This window comes from Lithobates pipiens, unplaced genomic scaffold (assembly GCF_037356315.1).
Source record: "Lithobates pipiens isolate NorthernLeopardFrog02 unplaced genomic scaffold, aLitPip1_a1.2 Scaffold_28, whole genome shotgun sequence".
Taxonomy (NCBI): domain Eukaryota; kingdom Metazoa; phylum Chordata; class Amphibia; order Anura; family Ranidae; genus Lithobates; species Lithobates pipiens.
In genome coordinates, this window is record NW_027507789.1 from 223,738,729 (window position 1) to 223,764,818 (window position 26,090).

Genomic DNA, 26,090 nt, shown 5'->3' on the forward strand with positions numbered 1-26,090 from the left:
CAATAGGAAATCTCCGCGCTGTCACTGGGACCCGTGTGTGTCCCAGCAGACAGCGCGGCAGGGCAGGAAATGGCGTAGACTCCCACGGGAGTCTATGCCCGGAAGTGGGTGAAAATACCTGTCTTTGACAGGTATCTCCACCCCCCTCCCCCCTGAAAGGTGTCAATTGTGACACCGGAGGGGGGGAGGGATCCGATCAGCGGAGGTTCCACTTTAGGGTGGAATCCCGCTTTAAATTTCGATCCACCACCAACAAAGAGAGACTAATAGCTGCTTACCAAATGGATATGACTCTCATATTCTAAATCGTCATATCACGCTTGATTAGAAAACCATACAGGTCCTCATACACATTGGACTTTCCCCCTCTGGAAATGATCTCCTGAATGCCAGGGAATGGCTGTTCCCGCCAAGTAATCGGCTCTTGCATGCAAGTATGTACCCAAAAGAGAGAATAGTATGCTCCACATAGTGTGAAAACTGTAAAAATTTAATAAAATATGGATAAAACTACACTCACAATAGTCACAGCAGACTCCACCCTACACGTTTCGTCATGGAAGATGTCTTTCGGGTCATGGGATGGGCATTGTGCGCAGATGGATGAAGTTGTTTTTAAAGAAGGGGAAACCAGCATTTGGAGACCATTAATGTTGGACGGCCCCATCAAGAACTCAATGATGGCATGCTGCTTCTGTTGCAAAAAAAGGCGAGGATTTACTGTAGAGGAAGAGTTGCTCTACCATCATGTGAAATTTGAACTGCCTATCTAAGTGAATAAAAATTTTATGCCAACTTTTGAAGTGTGTGTGTGTGTGTGTGTGTGTGTGTGTGTGTGTGTGTGTATATATATATATATACATGGCATGTTAGGGTCTCATTTCTTGAGACCCTAACATGCCAGGAAAGTACAAATACCCCCCAAGTGACCCCTTTTTGGAAATTAGACATGCCAAGGTATTTAGAAAGGGGCACGGTGAGGTTTTTGAAGTTTGCATTTTTTCCCGCAATTCTTTGCAAAATCAAGTTGTTTTCTTTTTTTTTTTTTTAAACAAAATTGTCATATTATCAGGTTATTTCTCACACACAGCATATGCATACCACAAATTACACCCCAAAACACATTCTGCTATTACTCCCGAGTACGGCGATAACACATGTGTGAGACTTAAACAGCGTGGCCACATGCAGAGACCCAACATGCAGGGAGCGGCAGCATGGCATTCTAGGGGCATTTCAAGTCTAATTTGACTATCTAATTTCATTTTGAGGCACTGTAGTAGCATGGATGTGAACTGATGTGGCATGGATGAGCCATCGATGTGGAAGGCTGCGTATGGCTGGGTGGGTATGGCTGAGTGTGGGGGGTATGGCTGAGTGTGGGTGGGATGGGGGGGTATGGCTGAGTGTGGGTGGGATGGGGGGGGTATGGCTGAGTGTGGGTGGGATGGGTGGGTATGGCTGAGTGTGGGTGGGATGGGGGGGTACGGCTGAGTGTGGGTGGGATGGGGGGGGTACGGCTGAGTGTGGGTGGGATGGGGGGGTATGGCTGAGTGTGGGTGGGATGGGTGGGTATGGCTGAGTGTGGGTGGGATGGGGTGGTACGGCTGAGTGTGGGTGGGATGGGGGGGTACGGCTGAGTGTGGGTGGGATGGGTGGGTATGGCTGAGTGTGGGTGGGATGGGTGGGTATGGATGGATGAGTAGTGCAGGGTATGGATGGATGAGTAGTGCAGGGTTTGGATGGATGAGTAGTGCAGGGTATGGATGGATGAGTAGTGCAGGGTATGGATGGATGAGTAGTGCAGGGTATGGATGGATGAGTAGTGCAGGGTATGGATGGATGAGTAGTGCAGGGTATGGATGGATGAGTAGTGCAGGGTATGGATGGATGAGTAGTGCAGGGTATGGATGGATGAGTAGTGCAGGGTATGGATGGATGAGTAGTGCAGAGTATGGATGGATGAGTACTGCAGAGTATTGATATATATGTGTGTATATACACTATATATATATATATATATATATATATATATATATATATATATATATATATATACACACACACACACACACACACACACACACACACACACACACACACACACACACACACACACACACACACACACACACACACACACACACACACACACACACACACACTGCCACAGAGGTCAAGCAGATAAGGACTTCTGGTTTGGTCCTCGATAAGCTGCTCGATCAACAAAGGAAATGGGCAAAGATCTGCTCAAAGATTTCTGATCCGACCTTCTTCTGGCTGTGGGCCCGAGCGTGTGCTATGACTGAGAGAAAGGATTATGAGACACAAAAGCTGTGGATGTGGGTTGTCTGCTTGCTGTTGGCTTTTTCTATTCTGATCTGTGTGTGTGTGTGTGTGTGTATGTGTTATGTTTATTCTACAGAAACTATTATCCTGCAGGAAGAATGTGCAATGATCACTTCCCTATACGTCTTCATTTCTCTTTGCAGACAGAGCCATTCCAGAAGCCGGTTTCACTGGAGCAACATCCTGATTACGCAGAATATATATTTAATCCTATGGATCTCAGTACACAAGAAAAAGTAGGTAATTTTCTATCCAAAGTGTACAAAAGTGCTTCTCTGTGTGGTTGTCCTCCGCTTTTCACTGAATATATTTCCTATAAATGAATATGGAGCACAGATTTTTCTACTTATACACTACATGGCCAAGTCTGTAGGAACCTGACCATCAACTTGTTGGCTGTCCCATTCCAAAACCAGGCACAATATGCCATGGCCTTGCAGGGGATTATTTATTTTTTAATGCTGCGCTTTACTACCCCTTTAAGCGCTAGTTCACGCAAAAGATGCAGTTCCTATTTTTTTTTCCTGCACTAAAAATGCACTAAAATTGTATCAAAAACGTACTGGAGCTGCGTGTGGGGTGAACATTAAAGTGGTGTTGCCCCCCCCAAAAAATAAAACTACTTAAAATTCTTTAAAAAAAAATCAAAAAAAAATAATTGGCAAAAAAAAAAAATTTTACTCACCTCTAAATACCGGTTGCTAGGGGGTCCCTCGTAGTCTGCCTTCTTCATTGCCCGGGCTGGTAACATCACTTCCCCTCGCGCCGCACATTCACCTGGGACCTGTCACGTGTCCCAGGTGACTGTACGGCGTATCACGGCGCCCTGCGCCGCTCGCGCATGCGCAGTGGGTGCCCGGCTGTGAAGACACAGCCGGGTGCCCACAGTATGCCTGACGGCGCCGCGAGCGGAGCGGGGAGCGAGGGGGGGGGGGGCTTCGTTCCCCCGCATCGCTGGACCCTGGGGCAGGTAAGTGTCCGATTATTAAAAGCCAGCAGCTGCAGTATTTGTAGCTGCTGACTTTTAATTTTTTTTTTTTTTAGGGGGTACCCCACTTTAAGCAAAAACTGATCTGGAACTTATGAGTGCATTTTTGTGGTGTGAACTGGCCCTAAAAAAATGCATGCACAGTGTTTTCTATGTGTTGCAATGGCTCTAGTTCACACCAGCGCAGTCCGTTTCCAGTGCAGAAAAAAAAAAAAAAAGTAAAGCGTGCTGCATTTTTTTTTTCTGCACACAACTGCACTGGAACCTAGCAAATTGTATCAAAAAAACGCACTGGAACAGCATGTGGTGTGAACATTAAGCAAAAACTGATCCGGAACTTATGAGTGCATTTTTGTGCCGTGAACTGGCCCTAAAAAAAAATGCATGCACAGTGTTTTCCATGTATTCCAATGGCTCTAGTGCACACCAGTGAAAGCGGAGTTCCACCCTGAAATTTTTTTTTTCCAGAATCTGACTCCTCTAAACCTATAAAAAAAAAAATTTGGAGGAAATTTTTTATTTTTTTATACTTGCCCTAATCTCCCTGTTGCTATTCAGTTCTCCTAATCTGCCGCTTCCTGGTCCTCGGTGCTCCCTTGCCTGTGCTCCTGGGAAACGATGTGTCATAATTTCCCAGGAGTGTGTGGGCAGTACTGTGATGTTGCCATAACAACGGGGCGGGACCTTCCCCTGTTGTTATGGCGGCGTTACGGCCCAGCGAATGCGCGGGTTTCGAGAGGTGCACGCTGGTTACCCAGCAATGCACCTCTCCAAAGCTAATACAGGAAGTGATATTGATTGGGCTTCACATGCCCACAATCATGATGGCTACAAGTGGCTGTGTTTGATGTTCACAATGGCTGCATTTGACGGGCACAAGTGGCTGTAATTGATTGGGGGGGGGGGGGGTTGGTTTCAGTATTTTTCAGTTTGTTTGTGCCCCCCCCCCCCCCCCCCCACAAAAAAATATTTTGAGCACCAGCCGCCACTGCTGTTGTCATGCCATGCACAATGGCAGTTGCGGATCAAACGGAAGCTAAGATGGCAGCTTCCTTGGCTGAAAAGGATTGGAGGGTTTAGTTCCACTTTAAAGTGGTTGTAAACAGAGTTGCACCTCTTTTTCCCTACAGGAAAGCCTATAACAGTGATGGTGAACCTTGGCACTCCAGCTGTTTTGGAACTACATTTCCCATGATGCTCCTGCACTCTGCAGTGGAGTGGAGCATCATGGGAAATGTAGTTTCAAAACATCTGGGGTGCCAAGGTTCACCATCACTGGCCTATAATAAGGCTCACCTGTAGGTACTGGAAATATCTCTGTAACCTGCGTGGTTTAGGAGATATAATCACGCCAATGTCATGGACGCATGCACACTGAAGTAAAGGGTGCGATCGTGCCATTTCTAAGGGGTTAGTGCCGTGACCGGTGGCTCCTGCGCGCAAGCAAAGTCACGCGACTCCGGCCAGTCACAGAGCCGGAGTCCACAGCCCCCCCGGAAAGGACAAGGGGTGAAGATGAATGTGTCCACGCAACGGGGACATTGCGGGCTTTGTTTGCAGCTAAGTGGCATACAATGGGCTAGTATGCGAGGCATACTAGCCCATTATGCTTTTACTTTGCAGAGGAAAAAAAAAGAGGAAGTAAAACCCATCAGGGTTTACTTCCTCTTTAACATTCATGAAGATCAAGTACAGCCAGGGCGTCGGGACAAGAGGTGGGCAGGAGGGACAGGTGCCCTGGGCACATTAGGGCAGGGAGGGGGGGGGGGCAGGTGCCCTGGGCACAGTGGGGCAAGGGGGGGGGCAGAGAATAAACGCAGGGCAGTAAACTCATTCTATGGGGGGGGGGCACACTTTCGCATCCTTGCTGTGGGCGCTATAAGAACCTACGCTGGTACTGGGTATAGCTGCTTTTGACACTGAGATACAGCAGATACTCTTCTACATTATACAGGAAGGGCCCATTATAGCATATAAATCAGGGCTGTTCTGTTATTGATTGTCACCTGTCCTGTGACCCCCCCCCCCCCCCTCCCTTTTACCATCTTTCACGTTGCCCTATAGATCACTGAAAAGTGTGGCAGTTTCAGGATGCCATCTGTACAAAGATCTAGCGTCTCCTTTTTCATGTCCTTGCAGAATGTTAAAAAGAAAATGTACGGTTGCACTGAAGCATTCCTGGCAGAAGCCAAATGGATTTTACACAACTGCATTATTTACAACGGGGGTAAGTGTGACGTCTTCTGTACAGCGATCGAGGCACGTGGGTTGTGCTACACCAACGATCCCATTGGCCGCTAGCACTTGAGGCGCGGACGCAAAATTTAATTAGCGAGGTGGTGCTGAGCTTTTATACAACAAAAAACGCTGGATTAGCCCACACACGATCGGATTGTTTCCGACGGACTGATTCCATCGGACCTAGTCTGCTGGAAGGTCCGGTCGTGTGTACGCGGCCATAAAGGTTCCTGTTTTTTTTTTTTTTTTTTCACCTCAATGCATCCTATGCAACACCGGCGGCGCTCGGGTCCGCGGGCATGGTCACGGACCTCAGGACCGGGTCGCGAGCGCACCAGCAGGTGAGGACGGGGAGAGGTAAGTGTAAACAAACATCTCCCCCCCCGTGCTTCCTAGTGAGCCTGTCACCGATCGTCTGTTCCCTGTCATAGGGAACGACGATCAGTGATGTCACGCGCCAAGCCACGCCCACCCCTACAGTAAAACACACATTAGGTCACACTTAACCTCTTCACTGCCCCCTAGTGGTTAACCCCTTCACTGCCAGTGACATTTTTACAGTAATCAATGCATTTTTTTATTTTTTTCACCTTAATGCATCCTATGCAACACCGGCGGCGCTCGGGTCCGCTGGCACGGTCACGGAGCTCAGGACCGGGTCGCGAGCGCATCGGCAGCCGCGATCGGGTCACAGAGCTGAAGGACGGGGAGAGGTAAGTGTAAACAAACCTCTCCCCCCGTGCTTCCTAGTGAGCCTGTTGCTGATGGTCTGTTCCCTGTCATAGGGAACAACGATCAGTGATGTCACATGCCAAGCCACGCCCCCCCCACAGTAAAACACACATTAGGTCACACTTAACCCCTTCACTGCCCCCTAGCGATTAACCCCTTCACTGCCAGTGACATTTTTACAGTAATCAATGCATTTTTAATCACACTGATCGCTGTATTAATTATTATTATTATTCAGGATTTATATAGCGCCAACAGTTTGCGCAGCGCTTTACAATATGAGGGCAGACAGTACACTTATAATACAAATCAATACAGGAGGGATCAGAGGGCCCCCGCTCGTTAGAGCTTACAATCTAGAAATTATTAATGCCAGTGGTCCCAAAAAAATGTGTCAAAAGTGTCCGTGTCCCCGCCATAATGTCGCAGTCGCAATAAAAATTGCTGATCGCCGTCGTTACTAGTGAAAAACAAAAAACAAAAATATATACAAAAAATAATAATTAAAAAAAAAATTGCAATAAGCGTTTATTGATTGGGTTGCGCAAAAGTTATATATATATATTATAAATTCTATTAAACTATCCCCTACTTTGTAGACGCTATAACTTTTAATAAACGCTTATTGCGATTTTTTTTGATTTTTTTTTTTTTTATTATTTTTTTTTTTTTACCAAAAATATGTAGAATACGTATCGGCGTAAACTGAGGAAAAAAAATGTTTTTTTTTTTTTATATATTTTTGGGGGATATTTATTATAGCAAAAAGTTAAAAATATTGAATTTTTTTTTTAAATTGTCGCTCTATATTTTTGTTTATAGCACAAAAAATAAAAACCGCAATCAAATACCACCAAAAGAAAGCTCTATTTGTGGGGGGGAAAAAAGGGACGCCAATTTTGTTTAGGAGCCGCGACGCGCAAACGCGCAATTGTCAGTTAAAGCGACGCAGTGCCGAATAGCAAAAAAGGGGCCTGGTCCTTTATCTGCAAAAATGGTCCGGGGCTTAAGTGGTTAATCTCCTCACCTCCTCATATGACCTCTAATAATCAAGTGAGGTCAAACAGCGTCTTTTTTTTTTTTTTTTCTGCCCTCATTGGGGCTGATGTGGCGGCAGGGAACCGGTACCATATGGAGCTGAAATATACACATCACATGTATAAAAGAAGAAAGGGAGCTAATAGTGCTCACCGTGTTTTATCAAATGTAACATTAGTTGAAAAAAAGAAAACCTTCAATACAATGTAAACAATCCGTTTTACATGTACCGGTCTCTCGCCGATCAGCTCAGCAATATCGGAACGGCAGTGCGGTGCCGTCACCCGGCACGAAACTCCTATACGCGTTACGTCCCATGGGTGAGACTTCTTCAGTAGGACTAGTATAGTATGGTAGGGCTAGTATATATGTGATTGTTCTTCCTATGCGGACCTTACAAGACCAGAAGTACAGTGTGGGAGCCAAAAGTCAGTATCTGTCTCATGTTTGCTGTAAATGTAGAGGAGGTGGCATGATATTCAGATGGTAATCGTAGACCGGATGATTTAGAGATGGTGCCACCTGCTCCGGAGAGGGAGTTTAGATCGGGGGGCCCATTTCATGTGGTGCTTTGTAATTCCTATGTGGGGTCCCAGTCCTGACCTCCCTAACAGAGACCACCTCTCCTTGTGTCTCTTGTCACACGATGTACAGTCCATCACACACACACCGATATCTGTGAGGATGATTGTTGTATACGTGGATTTCTCACCAGCCATTGTATCTTCTCCACAGGAAATCACAAGCTGACGCAGACGGCGAAAGTTCTAATCAAGATATGTGAGCATGAGGTGAGATCTGTGATTTGAAATCTATTTTTATGTGCCACATCCCAGCTGTGTATAGACAAATTAATTTACTGAATTAATATTGATGACCCGACCTCTCCCATCCCCCGACCTAATTGTCTCCGCATGTGGCCCCTTGTTTTCCTTTATCTGGCCTCTGAGGCACTATTCCTCCCACTGATACCAATGATGGGGCACTATTCCTCCCACTGATACCAATGATGGGGCACTATTCCTCCCACTGATACCAATGATGGGGCACTATTCCTCCCACTGATACCAATGATGGGGTACTATTCCTCCCACTGATACCAATGATGGGGCACTATCCCTCCCACTGACACCAATGATGGGGCACTATCCCTCCCACTGACACCAATGATGGAGCACAATTCCTTCCACTGACACCAATGATGGGGCACTATTCCTCCCACTGACACTAATGATGGGGCACTATTCCTCCCACTGACACCAATGATGGGGCACTATTCCTCCCACTGACACCAATGATGGAGCACTATTCCTCCCACTGATACCAATGATGGGGAGCTATTCCTCCCACTGATACCAATGATGGGGCACTATTCCTCCCACTGATACCAATGATGGGGCACTATTCCTCCCACTCACACCAGGGATGGGGCACCATTCTTTCCAGTGGCACCAATGATGGTACATTATTCCTCCCACTGATACTAATGATGTGGCACTATTCTTTCCCATGATGCAAACAATGGGGCACTGCCCCCCCCCTCCCCAATACAAAAGAGGACACTAAACTGGTTGTTTTTTTCCGATGGAATTCCGCTCAAGCTCGGCTTGCATACACACGGGTCACACAAAGGTTCTCTGAACTTTCGACCGTCAAGAACGCGATGACGTACAACACTACGGAATTTGGCGTGTCAGAATTTGTACAGACGATCGGAATTTACGATCGGAACTCTTTCCGACTGAAAAATTGAGAACCCGCTCTCAATCTTTTGCTGGCTGAAATTCCGCCAGCAAAAGTCTGATGGAGCGTACACACGGTCGCATTTTCCGACCAAAAGCTCTCATCGGACTTTTGCTGGCGGAATTTCCTATTGCGTGTACGGGGCATTACTGTGTGGGGGGGGGGGACTCACGAGGGGAGGAGACCCATCAGTGTTTCTCTATACTAGGAACACACGATCGGTCTCCTCTCCCCGGACAGGATGTGAATCTGTGTGTTCACACACACAGATCCACGTCCCGCCTCTGCTACCGGCAATCGCGGGTGCCCCGGCCGTCATCGCGGGCCGCCGACATCGCGCATCGGCTCCCGAGTGACGTGGCGTGCACGCGCCCCCTAGACGCCCGGGAAGCTCAGGACGTCGTGACGCCCGCCCACGATGGGAGATCCCCCTCCTGCGGACGTCATTTGTCAATAGCTGTGAAGATGTGAAGTTGTTAATAATCATTCGATTTTTGACCATTAGTTACATAGTAGGTGAGGCTGAAAAAAAAAAAAAAAAAAAGTCAGTCAGTCTTAACGGGGCCGCAGCAACGACCGATTTTATTTATTTTTTTTACTGCAGCCATCGAATCTAAGCGATCGAGCACGCTGGAATTTTTTTTTTTTTTTTCAATCAAACAAACTTCTAATCCATGATGGGAGAATTGTGGGAGGAATATAATCGATTAAAAGAGAAATGCGCGTGAGCTGTGATCTGGAAAGAAAAGAAGATTCCTGCCCGCAAATTTTTCTTTTTCCGTTACAACACGAGGAGGGGAGATTGAAGGCTTGGTTGGTAAAATTTTTAAATCGATAGTGGCACCATCAGAAAACGCACATTTTCGATCGACAAATCGCTGGGAATACGACGCGTGTATGGCCAGCCTATGGGAGTCGGAATTTTTTTTAATGAGGTACATTCGTGGGGGTGGGGTTTCATGGATCCTAAGTGGATAGGGGGTGAGTCTGCTCCGGGGCCCAGGGCTGGACTTACCATTGGGCTTGACTGGGCTCAAGCCCATGGGCCTCGCCCAATAGGGGCCCCCCCGCAGAGATGCATAGCTGAGTGTACTCGGCTCAGCTCCACTCAGTCACGCTCAGTCCCGCCTTATGATGGACATAACACAGGGAATTGGGTGTGACTGTGAGCCAAGCCGAGTACACTCGGCTACTCTCAGCTCTGCTCAGGACTGCGAGATGGACCCGAGAGCCACCGGGAGGCCCCGAGACGCCATTTTTAAACTTCAAGACTACAATGACAAGGTTGCAAATGACACTTGGGCAAGGCTGCAAATTCCCTCCTAAATTTGGGGTGCGTGTTATACGCGATAAATACGGTAATGTATAGAAGGTAGGGCCCAAAAGTGACTCAAGCCCAGGGGCCCCCACCACCCTAAGTCCTTCCCTGCCGGGGCCCTAGAGGTGTATTTGATGGGTTCAGATGTGATCCGATCGTTATTAAATGTAATGGGATAATGTGCGGACGTGCACTTACCTATCAGCTGACTGCGTCTGTTTACCAGCCGGATCATCTTCAGCAGCCGCTGCCAACTACTGGGTGTAAGGGGAGACCCTTTTATATAAAACCTATTTATAAAGCAGTGAATGTGACATTCACCAACCCTTTCCTGAGGGTGAATCTTTTCACTGCACCAGGAAGGCATATTCTTGGTGGTGTTTTGCCAATTATGCGCTTTTCTTTTTTGTTTTGTTTTTTGCTTTTTTTTAACCCTTTCACTGCCAGGGCTGTTTTTACACACATTTTTAAAAAGCAGCAGGATGAATTCTGAAGTGTTTCCGGAAATGTTATCCGGCTCATATTCAGCTTCAGAACTCATTGGACGGAGTTTCACAGTGCAGATGGACAATGATCCCGAAGCAAACTGCGAAAGCATCCAAAGAGTTTTTTTTTTTTTTTTTTTTTTTTTTTAAGGGAAAGAAGTGGAATGTTATGCAATGGCCGAGTCAATCGCCTGACCTGAATCCGATTTAGAGCATGCGTTTCACTTGCTGAAGACAAAACTGAAGGGAAAATGCCCCAAGAACAAGCAGGAACTGAAGACCGTGGCAGTAGACGCCTGGCAGAGCATCACCGGGCATGAAGCCCAGCGTCTGGTGTTGTCTATGCCTTCCAGACTTCAGGCTGTAATTGACCGCAAAGGATTTGCAACCAAGTATTAAAAAGTGAAAGTTTGATGGATGATTGTTAAAGCGGGCAGCTACAAATACTGCAGCTGCTGACTTTTAAAATAGTGACACTTACCTGTCCCGCGATGTCGGCACCCGAAGCCGATCTGTAGATCATTTCTCGGGTGCTGCCGCCGCCATCTTGGGTATGGGAATCAGGAAATCGAGCCTTTCGGCTTCATTTCCCGGTTCCCTACTGCGCATGCGCGAGCCGCGCTGCGCAATAAGGACGGTCCCCGCTGCCTCTGGGATCTGTGTGTTTTCCCAGCAGGCAGCGGGGCACTTGTGGGAAGGGGCGGGCACTTGCGGAAAGGGGCGTAATATACGCCCCTTTCCGCAGTGAGCTATCCAAGAAGTGGGTACATATACCTGTACTGTACAGGTATCTGCACCCCCCTCCCCCTGAAAGGTGCCAATTGTGGCGCCGGAGGGGGGGGAGGGTTCCGATGAGCGGAAGGTCCACTTTAGGGTGGACCTCCGCTTTAATCTGTCCCATTACTTTTGGTCCCTTTAAAAAGTGCGAGGCACATCTACACACTGTTGTAATTCCTACACCGTTCACCTGATTTGAATGGAAATATCCTCAAATTAAAGCTGAACGTCTGCAGTTAAAGCTCATCTTGTTTGTTTCATTTCAAATCCATTGTGGTGGTGTATAGAGTGGTGTATAGAGCCAGAAAGATTAGAATTGTGTAGCTTTCCCAATACTTATGGACCTGACTGTATCTGTCGCATTGGGCGTGGAGTTTTATTTTCTTGACAAGAGGCGTGGCCCATGCCCAGAGACCGAGAAGTGCGCAATATGGGGCATCCCCAACTTCAAAAGCCTCATTATCCAGCTACAGTGCAAAAGAATGCCCACGGCTTTGTAACTTGAAATGCTGCTTATCAATGTGCATTTTTACCCCCTCCCCCCCCCCCCTTTATAACTGCCCAACTGGTTGCTCAACCTGTGGGCCCTCCAGCTGTTGCGGAACTACAAGTCCCATCATTCCTCGGGCCTATGGGAGTCATACTTGTAACTGTCAGCCTTGCAGTGCCTCATGGGACTTGTAGTTCTACAACAGCTGGAGGGCCAAAGGTTGAGCAACCAGTTAGGCAGTTATAAAGGGGGGGGGGGGGGTAAAAATGCACATTGATGAGGAGCATTTCAAGTTACAAAGCCGTGGGCATTCTTTTGCACTGTAGCTGGATAATGAGGCTTCTGAAGCTGGGGATGCACCATATTGCACGCTTCTCGGTCTCTGGGCACGGGCCACGCCTCTTGTCAAGCAAATAAAACTCCACGCCCATGCGACAGATACAGTCAGGTCCATAAATATTGGGACATCGACACAATTCTAATCTTTTTGGCTCAATAAACCACCACAATGGATTTGAAATAAAACAAACAAGATGTGCTTTAACTGCAGACGTTCAGCTTTAATTTGAGGGTATTTCCATTCAAATCAGGTGAACGGTGTAGGAATTACATCAGTTTGTATATGTGCCTCCCACTTTTTAAGGGACCAAAAGTAATGGGACAGATTAACAATCGTCCATCAAACTTTCACTTTTTAATACTTGCTTGCAAATCCTTTGCGGTCAATTACAGCCTGAAGTCCGGAACGCATAGGCATCGCCAGACGCTGGGCTTCATCCCCGGTGATGCTCTGCCAGGCCTCTTGTCAAGCAAATAAAACTCATCAGATTCGCTGCCTTCCAGCAGCCCAGGGGTTAACTCTATTTAGGTGATGTCATTTGCTTGATCAGCACGCCATGCGGCCTGGTCAGCATTTTTTTATAATGGCTTCCGATTTGTGTCTGAGATCTCCGTTCCTGGCTCAGAACCGACTGCTGAGATCGCCAGCGCCACCTGCTGTTCACAAAACTCTTGCCTTGTCACCATCTCTGAAAAAAAAACAATCGATTTTTGCAGTCCTTGCATATTATTTATTTATTTAATTTTTTCACTCCCACAAATGAATTAGCGTTATCGATTATTTTTACACCCCAATTGTCTGGGACTGATTGGTTAAAGTTCTGAGATATATATATATATATATATATATATATATATATATATATATATATATATATATAGATACAGTGGGGACGGAAAGTATTCAGACCCCCTTACATTTTTCACTCTTTTTTTTTTTTTTTTTTCAGCCATTTGCTACAATCATTTAAGTTCATTTTTTTTTCCTCATTAAAGTGGGGTACCCCCTAAAAAAAAAAAAAAGTAAAAGTCAGCAGCTACAAATGCTGCAGCTGCTGACTTTTAATAATCGGACACTTACATGTCCCAGGGTCCAGCGATGCGGGGGAACAAAGCTCCCCCCTAGTTCTCCGCTCACGGCGCTGGCATTCTTACTGTGGGCACCCGCAGCCGGGCACCCACTGTGCATGGGCGAGCGGCGGCGCGCGCCGTCATACGCTGCACAGTCATCTGGGACACGTGACAGGTCCCAGATGACTGTGCGGCACCGAGGGGAAGTGATGTCAGTGCCCGGGCACCGAAGGAGGCAGACTATGAGGGACCCCCTAGCAACAGGCATTTAGAGGTGAGTAAACATAATTTTTTCCAATTTATTTTTTTTTATTTTTATTTTTTATGAATTTTAAGCTATTTTTTATTTTTTTTAACACCACTTTAATGTACACACAGCACCCCATATAGACATATTGAGATATCTATATCTCTAGCTCTATCTATCAGCATGTGTGTATATGTATGTATGTATGTGTATATATATATATATATATATATATATATATATATATATATATATATATATATATATATATATATATATATATATATATATAAAATCGATAGAGATATATATATATATATATATATATATATATATATATATATATATATATATATATATATATATATTCATATCATATCTATAATGTTTGGGGATTCTTAGTAATCTTTGAGCAAAAAAAAAAAAAATGATTTTAACTTATGCCCGCTCCTTAAGTGAGGTAATACACCATTTATTGATCCTTTTTTATTTATTTATTTAATGTTTTAACAAAGCAGCAGCTGGAGCTTTTATGTTGTATTATTGTTTCTATTTTTAGTGTATATATTAATAATGCGGAAAGCTTTACACTTTATTGTACTAACATTTCCACATCAGCGACCCCGGTGTGTAAACAGGAAGATCCCCCCCCCCCCCCCCGCGCGCTCTGTTTCCTGTTGCTCTAACCACCTTGTGTAGCTGTGGAAGACCCGACCGGCCCGTCAGGTTTATACCGTCTCTTTGCTGAATGTCACCTCTCTGCTTTTGTTACAGATGAATGAGATTGAAGTTTGTCCTGAATGTTATTTAGCTGCTTGCCAAAAAAGAGAGAACTGGTTTTGCGAACCCTGTGTGAGTATACAATTCCATGACGGATCTTTTATATTGTACTGAGAACTCTGAATCCTGCAAATACGCTTGTCCTCGGGGTGTCGTATAATGATCCAACAACAATACTGTACACTGTGTACTGAATATCGGTGAAGATGGTAACATTTGTAGCGCTGACGTTTTATACATTGGGCTGCATGTTAGAGTTTTTATCTGTTTTTTTATATATTTTCAGTGCACCTGTATTGGTGCCAATACAAGCAGCTCGAAGCCGATACTTTGCGGCGCGATTTGCGTCACTACAAAATGTATTGGCGTAAATCGTACTGCAAAGAATCGCATGCGATTTGAACAGGAAATGTGGTGCAATTCCTGACGAAATTGCATGTGATCTCCCTCACCGCTCCTGTGTGTGTATAGAAAGGGAAAAGCGCCATCTAGTGGGCAGTTTATTAAAAATGTTTGAACTCACAGTACATATCTGGCCAAATGCAAAATCTTCATAGGTGTCCCGGTCCCGCCGATGATGGCAAATCACGGCCGCTGTAGGTGTTCACAGGGTTGGAGGAGATGTAGAGGCGGTCTGCCCCCAAGCTGACATCACTTCTGCCCCAAACCCACAGGGTCCCGTAAATTCTGCTCCAGGCCTAATGTAAAATCTTCATAGGTATCCCGGTCTCGCTGATGGCAAATCATGGCCGCCGGGGGGGGGGGGGCTCACAGGGTTGGAGGAGATGTAGAGACGTTATGCCCCTCCAAGCTGACATCACTTCTGCCCCAAACCCACAGGGTCCCTGGAACTTCTCATTTAGGCCTAATGTAAAATCTTCATAGGTGTCCCGGTCCTGCCGATGATAGCAAATCACGGCCTCTGGGAGGTGCTCACAGGGTTGGGGGAGATGTAGAGGCGGTCCGCCCCCAAGCTGACATTATTTCTGCCTCAAACCCACAGGGTCCCGGAACGTCTCCTCCAGCCCTAATGTAAAATCTTCATAGGTGCCCCAGTTATGCCGATGATGGCATATCACGGCCGCTGGAGGTGCTCTCAGGGTTGGGGGAGATGTAGAGGCGGTCCGCCCCCAAGCTGACATCACTTCTGCCCCAAGCCCACAGTGTCCCAGGAACTTCTCCTCCAGCCCTAATGTAAAATCTTCATAGGTGTCCCGGGTTAGGGTTGCCACCTTTTCTTCAAGTCAAACCTGAACATTTTAGGGGCACACAGCTATTTTTTTTAATAGTATAAACCAGGGATCTCCAAACTACGGCCCTCCAGAGACCCCTGGTATAAACTATACATATATTTCGCTATTAAATTGCATTTCTAATCATATGAAGTTAATAACAAGAGTCCCCCTTTGCATCAGAGTCCACAGAGTTCCCCTTATACATCTGAATTCGCAAAGTTCCCTTTCACTGTAAGGAGAGACTCTGCAGACTCTGATGTAAGGGAGAACTCTGGGGACTCTAACATAAGGGATGCTCTGGGAACCCTGATTTAAGGGGGAACACTAAGAACTCTGATGTAAGGGGAAACACTGAAACCTCTGGTGTAAAGGGTGCTCTGACAACCCTGAATTACCTTTTTGTTTACTCACTCAGAGGCAGGAGAGAGAAGGAGGAAGACTTTGGTCACAAACAGGGATGGATGTTGAGCTCCAGATGTATCTGGAAGCCATAGTCTGGTCTGAATAATGTGTCCAGGTTTTAGGCAGTCTTGAAACCTGGACGCATGATTCCAAACCCGAACTGTCCGGGTGAATCCCGGACAGGTGGCAACCCTAGTCCCGGTCCCGCCGATGATAGCAAATCACGGCCGCCGGAGGTGCTCACAGGGTTGGAGGAGATGTAGAGACGTTATGCCCCCCTAAGCTGACATCACTTCTGCCTCAAACTCAAAGGGTCCCAGGAACTTCTCCTCCAGCACTATGACCGCCTCCAGCGGCCGTGATTTGCTATCATCGGTGGAACCAGGACACCTATGAAGATGTGCCTATCAATGCAATTTTTTGTTTTGCACCAGGTAGATATAAAGTGATTCTAATAATAAAAAAACAAACATGTTATACTTACCTGCTCTGTTCAATGGTTTAGCACAGAGCAGCCCCGCTCCTCTCCTTTTTTCCGTCAATACTAAATAAATGGTCACCAATCGCACTGCAAAGAATCAAATGTGATTTGAACAGGAATGCGGTGCACTTCCTGTCTGAATCGCATGCGATTTCCCCCACCGCACCTGTATAGAAAAGGAAAAGCGCCATCTAGTGGACAGTTTATCAAAAAAATTTAGAACTCGCAGTACATATCTGGCCACATGCAAAATCTTTTTATAGGTGTCCCGGTCACACCGATGATAGCAAATCACGGCCGCTGGAGGAGATGTAGAGGTGGTCCGCACCCCAAGCTGACTTCACTTTCGCCCTATACACACGGGGTCCTGAAACTTCTTCAGCCATGTGAGCACCCCCAGCGGCCGTGATTTGCCATCATCGGCGGGGCCGGGACACCTATGTGCAAATAAATGCAATATTTTTTAGTTTTTTTAAGTTTTGCACCAGGTAGATATTAACCACTTTCAGACCGGACCATTTTGCTGGTAAATGACCAGAGGTCTTTTTACACTTTGGCACTGCGCTGCTTTAACTGGTAATTGCGCGGTCATGCAATGTTGTACCCAAACAAAATTTGCGTCCTTTTCTTCCCACAAATAGAGCTTTCTTTTGATGGTATTTGATTGCCTCTGCGATTTTTATTTTTTGCGATATAAACGTAAAAAGACCGCAAATTTTGAAAAAAAATGATATTTTCTACTTTTTGTTATTAGAAAAATCCAATAAACTCAATTTTAGTCATACATTTAGGCCAAAATGTATTCAGCTACATGTCTTTGGTAAAAAAAAAGTCAATAATTGTATATTTATTGGTTTGCGCAAAAGTTGTCACATCTACAAACTAAGGTACGTTTTCTGCAATTTACGCAGCTTTTAGTTTACGACTGCCTATCTCATTTCTTGAGGTGCTAAAATGGCAGGGCAGTACAAAACCCCCCCAAATGACCCCATTTTGGAAAGTAGACCCCCTAAGGAAATTGATAAGAGGCATGTTGAGCCCATTGAATATTTTATTTTTTTGCCTCAAGCGATTGAATAATGACAAAAAAAAAATTTTTTTTTTTTTTTTTACACAAAGTTGTCACTAAATGATATATTGCTCACACATGCTATGGGCGTATGTGAAATAACACCCCAAAATAAATTCTGCTGCTTCTCCTGAGTACGGGGATACCACATATGTGGGACTTTTTGGGAGCCTAGCCGCGTACGGGGCCCCGAAAACCAAGCACCGCCTTCAGGCTTTCTAAGGGCGTACATTTTTGAGTTCACTTCTCACTACCTATTACAGTTTTGAAGGCCATAAAATGCCAAGATGGCACAAAACCCCCACAAATGACCCCATTTTAGAAAGTAGACACCCCAAGCTATTTGCTGAGAGGCATGTTGAGTTCATGGAATATTTTATATTTTGCCACAAGTTGCGGGAAAATTACAAACTTTTTTTTTTTTTTTTTTTTTTCACAAAGTTGTCACTAAATGATATATTGCTCACACATGCCATGGGCATATGTGAAATGACACCCCAAAATAAATTCTGCTGCTTCTCCTGAGTACGGGGATACCACATATGTGGGACTTTTTGGGAGACTAGCCGCGTACGGGGCCCCGAAAACCAAGCACCGCCTTCAGGCTTTCTAAGGGCGTAAATTTTTGAGTTCACTTCTCACTACCTATTACAGTTTTGAAGGCCATAAAATGCCAAGATGGCACAAAACCCCCACAAATGACCCCATTTTAGAAAGTAGACACCCCAAGCTATTTGCTGAGAGGCATGTTGAGTCCATGGAATATTTTATATTTTGCCACAAGTTGCGGGAAAATTACAAACTTTTTTTTTTTTTTTTTTTTTTTCACAAAGTTGTCACTAAATGATATATTGCTCACGCATGCCATGGGCATATGTGAAATGACACCCCAAAATAAATTCTGCTGCTTCTCCTGAGTACGGGGATACCACATATGTGGGACTTTTTGGGAGTCTAGCCGCGTACGGGGCCCCGAAAACCAAGCACCGCCTTCAGGCTTTCTAAGGGCGTTACAGTTTTGAAGGCCATAAAATGCCAAGATGGCACAAACCCCCCCCAAATGACCCCATTTTGGAAAGTAGACACCCCTAAATTTAGGGGTACACTAGTGAGACTAGGTAATAAATGGCGGGTGCCCTGAAACTATAAAAAAATAACTAACCAACCAGCGTCACCTGTAACAGTTATATGGTGATCACTGGTGAAAGGGTTAACTAGGGGGCAATCAGGGGGCTTTATGCGGTAGTATATGGGGGTCCCTGGCGCTATAAAAAGCTGCGGCGAACCTAAATACCTACCTGCCTAACTAGCGTCACCTGTGACACTAATACAGCGATCAGAAAAACGATCGCTTATTAGGCTGGGTTCACACTGGAGCGATGCGGGAACGCCACGAATGCGCGGCGGGTTCCCGCATCGCATGCCTCCCGGCGGCAGTTCACACTGCCCTATGCGAACTGCTGGGAGTGTCAGTGAAATGTTACTGACACCCCCAGATCAGTTCGCATATCGCAGTGCGATCTGCAAACTCGGATCGCATGGTGTGAACACCCATGCGATCCGATTCTGCTGCGGGCCAAAAAAAGGGTCCCGTGCGAATTTGCGGCGGGTGCGGCGGGTGTGGCGGGTGCGGCGGGTGCGGCGAATGGCTGAACTCGAATCGCACAGAGATCGGATGTGATTTGCACTGCAGTGCGGTGCGAATCACATCCGTTCTCATAAACCGCTGCAATGTGAACCCAGCCTTAGTGACACTGGCGACGGGGGGTGATCACGGGGTTAAACCTTTATTGGGGGGGTTAGGGGGGTACCTTAGAACTAAAGGGGGCTAACCCTAACTGCCCTAACAGTTATTAGTCACAAATGACACCCGCCGGGTGATCAGGGGGTTAAACCTTTATTAGGTAATAAATGGCGGGTGCCCTGAAACTATAAAAAATAACTAACCAACCAGCGTCACCTGTAACAGTTATATGGTGATCACTGGTGAAAGGGTTAACTAGGGGGCAATCAGGGGGCTTTATGCGGTAGTATATGGGGGTCCCTGGCGCTATAAAAAGCTGCGGCGAACCTAAATACCTACCTGCCTAACTAGCGTCACCTGTGACACTAATACGGCGATCAGAAAAATGATCGCTTATTAGGCTGGGTTCACACTGGAGCGATGCGGAAACGCCGCAAATCCGCGGCGGGTTCCCGCATCGCATGCCTCCCGGCGGCAGTTCACACTGCCCTATGCGAACTGCTGGGAGTGTCAGTGAAATGTTACTGACACCCCCAGATCAGTTCGCATATCGCAGTGCGATCTGCAAACTCGGATCGCATGGTGTGAACACCCATGCGATCCGATTCTGCTGCGGGCCAAAAAAAGGGTCCCGTGCGAATTTGCGGTGGGTGCGGCGGGTGTGGCGGGTGCGGCGGGTGCGGCGAATGGCTGAACTCGAATCGCACAGAGATCGGATGTGATTTGCACTGCAGTGCGGTGCGAATCACATTCGTTCTCATAAACCGCTGCAATGTGAACCCAGCCTTAGTGACATTGGCGACGGGGGGTGATCACGGGGTTAAACCTTTATTGGGGGGGTTAGGGGGGTACATTAGAACTAAAGGGGGCTAACCCTAACTGCCCTAACAGTTATTACAGTCACAAATGACACCAATGCAAAAAAAAAAAAAAAAAATGACATTGGTGTCACTGTGACTGGGGGGCAGGGGTAATTGGGGGGGTGATCGGGGGGTAAAGGGGGGGTGTGAGTGTGCCTGGCATGTTCTACTGTGTGTGTAGAGTGTTGGTGCAACTCACCGATCCGCTCTCCTCCGTGTCGGAACGAAAAATACCGACACGGAGGAGAGAATACATCACTTCCTCTCCTGTGTTTACATTACAGGAGAGGAAGTGATGTCACGGGGGATTCCTATTCGTCGGGAGCGATCGCGAGGGGGTGGCCATGAACGAATGGCCGTCCCCTCGTCCGGGATCGCTCCCGCACGAATACCGACCGCCGCAGGCACCGGGCGGGGGCCCGATCGGGCCCCCGACCCGCGGGAGGCAAGGGACGTACATGTACGCCAATATGCCTGCCCGTGCCATGCTATCGACGTACATCGTCGTGCGGCGGTCGGCAACTGGTTAAAGTGATTCTAAAGGAAAGAATGAAAAAAAAAATAGTAAACATGTTATACTTACCTGCTCTGTTCAATGGTTTAGCACAGAGCAGGCCTGATCCTCTTCTTTTTTGTTCCCCCCGCTGTCAGTCCTGGCTCCTCCCCCCATGCTGAGTGCCCCTCAATAGCAAGCCTCTTGCTATGGGGGCACTCGAGCAGGTCTCGCTTTTCCGAATGGACACACAGAGCGCAGCTCGTTCCCCGTCCCCCCCTTTTGCTTGCTCCTCATTGGCTGAGATTGATAGCAGCTGGAGCCAACTGTGTGAGCCAATGAGGAGAGAGAGACCCGGGAGAGCCGCTGCTCTCATGCACATCGCTGGATCAAGATGGGGCTCAGATTTAGGTATGGCGGGGGGGGGCTGGGGAGCTGCAACCAGAAGGTTTTTTTACCTTAAGGCCGGGTTCACACCGCTGCGATGCAGGAACGCCGCGAATCTGCGGCGTTTTCCCGCATCGCATTACTCCCGCCGGCAGTTCACACTGCCCTATGCGGACGGCTGGGAGTGTCAATGATATGTTAATGACACCCCCAGATCCGTCCGCATATCGCAGTGCGATCTGCCGACTCGCACAGGAATCGGATCGCATGGTGTGAACCCCCATGCGATCCGATTCTGTTGCGGACCAAAAAAAGGGTCCCGTGCGAGTTTGCTGCGGGAGCGATGCAAATTCAGCCATACTATCTGTATGGCTGAACTCGCATCGCTACGGAGATCGGATGTGATTTGCGGTGCGAATCACATCCGGATCTCCCCCCGCAGCAGTGTGAACCCAACCTAATGCATTAAAATGTAAGTTCACTTTTACAGAAAAATCTGTAAGGTGAACTTACACAGGACCCCCTCAGCCCCAGTCCCGGAGTGTGGCGATTATCCCACTATGAGCCCTGGTATAGCCACCTCGCTGGTCTGGGGCTTAGAAATCCCCTCGGCTCCCTCTCCTCTTCTCCCCCGCTGACAGGACGGGCTACGCGGGTTCTGATTGGTCAGCGGCGCCCATGTGTCGGCGCTGACCAATTAGAATGCTCCTGAATATACCTCCTAACAGTGTTAGTTTTGGAGGTTAAGCTGCGGGGGGGGATTTCTAAGGGCTCATAGCATGATATCGCTGTGCTCCAGGTCAGCGGGATCGGGGGGGGCGGTGGGGGGATGAGGAGGGGGTCCTGTGTAAATTCACCATACAGATTTTTCTGTAAAGGTTGAACTTGCACTTTAAGCTAAAAACAAACCCTTGAGCCTTTAGAACCACTTTAAACCCCTCTGGGGTTTTTATGCCATCTGTGCCCCATTGTTGTAAACACAGCAGGATTTGAGAAGAAATCTCTCCAAAGTAAGGGAAATCCCCTCTTAGACCTCATTCACACGGACTAACATGCATGTGAGGGGCGTGTTTGCCCACATAGGGATGCACAGGTAGTCGTATTCATGTCAGCTGTGATGCGTCAGCTGTGATGCATCAGCTGCATGTACACAGCCAATGCTTTCAAACTGACATGGGTGTCTGTGATGAACAACCTGCAGGATTCCTGTGTCAAATTCAATTTCATAGCGGGCCACATCAGCATAATGGTCAAACAACCAGTCAAAGGACCGGTTGTATCTGTAAGACTAGCTGTCCATAGCGGCCCCTCTCCCTTACATTAGATGCTGAGAGCTCTCCCACCATCAGAAGTCGAGTCCCCTACCCTCCCTCACATCACAGTGTTACCCCCCCCCCCTTTACCCTGTGCTGCTGTTGGGAAGAAGCTGGGGGCTGAGCTGGGAAACAGTGCAGGTTCTGGAGCAGGCCCGGTGCTACCACTAAGCAAACTAGGCAACGGCCTAGGGCGCACTGCTGCCTAGGGGCACCTGGCTGCTGGCTTCCCTCCGCGTCTGCATGCTCTTCAGGTTGCAGCATTTAACTAACTCAGTCTCAGGCAGCGCTAGAGGAAGCAGAGCTGATGATTCCTGTATAGCGGTGCCTTCTATCACCTGGGCAGGGCAAAGGGGGTGGAGCCAATGGGGGCAGGCAAAATTAGGTTTTGCCTAGGGTGTCAAAAATCCTTGCACCGGCCCTGGTCTGGAGGAGGGCCTGAGGAGGGATTCGGCTGTTGGGGTCCGCTAAGGCATAGTCGCTGGGCTGCCGCAGCTTCAGAGAGGCGCTCAACCTGTAGGAGTTCTGTTGCCTACTGCTGAGATGTGTGGGTGGGTGGGGGGAGAGACGAGCCTCTCTGCAGCTGCACAGAGAAGTGCAGGATCTGGCGGAGGAGTTCCGTCGTCCTCCCTGTTGCCAACTGCTGAGACAAGGTGGGGGCTGAGAAAAAGGGGGGGGGGGTGCCCCAGCTGCAGGAGAGCTGTGAGGGCCACATGAAATGGCCTGCTGGGCCAGCTTCGAGCCTTGTGTTTCACACATGTGGATTAGACCAGCGGTCCCCAACCTTTTTTGGCACCAGGGACCGGGTTTCATGGTAGCCGCTTGTTGATATGAAAAGGCTCCTGTTCTCTGTTCTGATCTGCAGCACTTCTCGCCCTTTGCCCTGCCCAGGTGGGCACGGCAGCCGGGAGAGAATACATGGGCATGGCCGGAAACAGCAGAAGGTCTGTGATAGTCCTGTGGTGGCCTCCTGCTGTGTGGCCCATTATCAGCAGGTCATGACCGGGGGTTGGGGACGCCCTGGTTTACACCATTACTAGTGACTTGTTTACACCAGATGCCTAGCTTTGTATTTGCCAGGCATCTGACCTGATAGAATGGCATAGTCATCTGGGCAGGTGGTGGAGCCGGGAGAGGATAAGCCGACATGGCCGCACAGTGATCGGCGACGGCGGATGCCTGGCATTGTATATATTTTTTTTTCTTTGTAATTGAGCAGAACACTTTACTAAGATTGGGGCAGCCAGAATCTGGAGCCGCTGTGCAAGGCAACCCATCAGCATGGACTTTTATTTTTTTTAATTTTTTTCAAAGCTCAACAATCTGACTTGTTAAAATGCACAGCTGATCCAGATTTTGTCTGCCCGTCTCTTCGTAAATCCCCCCCCCCCCCATTGTTCTTATTATCACGTGTTGTCTTCTATGGGTTGCATTGCACAATGCTGGGAATAAGTCCTATGTGTTGCTGTCTTCGCACAACTGGTGCAAACGCATGCATGGGGTGTGAACTGTACAGTGCATTAATATAGAATGACAGAGATGACCCAATGAGCATCTCTAGGGTGACGGGATCTGGCGTTTTTTTTTCTCCTTTTGCTAAATTTTGTGTTCTGTTCTCTCCAGAGTAATCCACATCCCTTGGTCTGGGCAAAATTAAAAGGATTCCCATTCTGGCCAGCAAAGGCCCTGCGAGATAAGGATGGACAGGTGGATGCCCGCTTCTTCGGACAGCACGACAGGTGGGATATCACTCAGTCTGGGTTCAGACCAGTCGTCCACCATTTAGTGATGCTTGGAGTAGGACGAAGCTAAACATATGTGGGGGATAGAGTGTTCCAGAGGATGGGAGAGGCTCTGGAGAAGTCCTGCAGGTGAGCATGGGAGGAGATGATGGGAAAGCTAGAGAGCAATGAGGTCTTGGGAGGAGCGGAGAGGACGGTTCGGGTGAGTTTTTTATAAAGAGGTTGGTGATGTTCTTCATGTCAGCGTTGTTGATGCCCTTGTTGTTAGTATTTTGATATTTATTCATTGGATGAGCAGAAAAACAGCGGAGCGGTTGGCAGAGAGGGATGGAAGACAACACCCAGTGCCCACCAGATTGTGATAGTACCATATAGAATATACATTTGTGTTGTGCCTTTCTTGCATGCCTTACTTGAAGAGGAGTGCTGTGCCGGCCCCTCAAGAAGAATGGCGGCACTCCACTTACCATAGACACTTTCACTTTACTCATTCAGAGGGAAATGACAGTGGTTGTATAAAGCGTTGCCCCCCCCCCCCAACTAGACATGTGCGGTTCATTTCGTTCCGAATGGGAATTACAGTAGTAACAAATTTAAACGAAAAAGCAAAATGAAATTTCAGACAAAATTTAGAATTGAATCAAATTCAAAACATTTTCAAATAAAATAGTATAGAAAATAAAGGAATAGAATAGAAAATGATATAAAAGAATAGAAGAAAATAGAACAGTAAAATAAAGGAATGGAATAGATGAAAGAATATATTAGAAACAATATAACCAATTCCCAAAATTCAAGTAGAATAAATTTGAATTCAAATAGATTAGAATAGAAAATAAAAGCATAGAATAGGAAAAAAAAAACACTAGAATAAAATAGAATATAACCAACTTTCGAATTTCGAATAGAATGAATTTGAGTAGAAAAGAATAGAATAAAAAAAAAAAAACATGTAATAGACAGAATATAAACATCTTCCAAAATTCAGATTTCGAATACACTAAATTTGTAATAGAAAAGAACAAAAAATAAAAGAATACAATAGAAACAACATCAGAATAGAATGGAATAGAATATAACCATCTTCCAAAATTCAAATTTCTCATAAAACAAATTTGAATCCCATTTGAATTTTCCAAATGTGGTCAAATTGAGATCAATTTGACTTTATTCTGAAAATTTGGATCAAATGCGAATGAACGAAATGAATTTAGAAAACGTATTCAAATAAATTTAAATGTTTTATATAATGAATCAAAGCTAATTTTTTTTTTTTTGTTCTGCATATGTCTAGCCCCAACCCACTGACTCGCACCTCTCCAGTGACTCCCAGGCACTTTTCTCCATTGCAGCTGGCATAGAAGAAAATAGAACAGTAAAATAAAGGAATAGAATATAGATGAAAGAATATAATAGAAACAATATAACCATTTCCCAAAATTCAAGTAGAATAAATTTGAATTCAAATAGATTAGAATAGAAAATAAAAGCATAGAATAGAAAAAAAAAAACACTAGAATAAAATAGAATATAGCCAACTTTCGAAATTCGAATTTCGAATATAATGAACTTGAGTAGAAAAAAATTGAATAGAAAAGAATAGAATAAAAAAAAAAAAAACAATAGAATAGACAGAATATAAACAAATTTGAATTCCATTTGAATTTTCCAAATGTGGTCAAATTGAGATCAATTTGACTTTATTCTGAAAATTTGGATCAAATGCGAATGAACGAAATTAATTTAGAAAACGTATCTAAATAAATTTA

The 26,090-nt window shown here is 46.4% G+C and overlaps 1 protein-coding gene across 14 annotated transcripts in view; it reads left to right on the forward strand.

Annotated features, from left to right (window-relative positions):
- The window catches only part of ZMYND8 (zinc finger MYND-type containing 8), a 181,627-nt gene that overhangs the window by 111,901 nt on the left and 43,636 nt on the right, over positions 1 to 26,090 (forward strand). For all 14 annotated transcript variants that reach the window (XR_013263630.1, XM_077460590.1, XM_077460589.1 and 11 more), the window contains 5 exons: positions 2,493 to 2,585; positions 5,477 to 5,564; positions 8,081 to 8,136; positions 14,590 to 14,667; positions 24,203 to 24,318. Coding sequence is in view for 13 of the 14 variants with exons in the window: in XM_077460590.1 (XP_077316716.1) it covers positions 2,493 to 2,585; positions 5,477 to 5,564; positions 8,081 to 8,136; positions 14,590 to 14,667; positions 24,203 to 24,318 (431 nt within the window). In the remaining variant the exon portion in view is untranslated. The remainder of the gene's footprint in view (positions 1 to 2,492; positions 2,586 to 5,476; positions 5,565 to 8,080; positions 8,137 to 14,589; positions 14,668 to 24,202; positions 24,319 to 26,090) is intronic.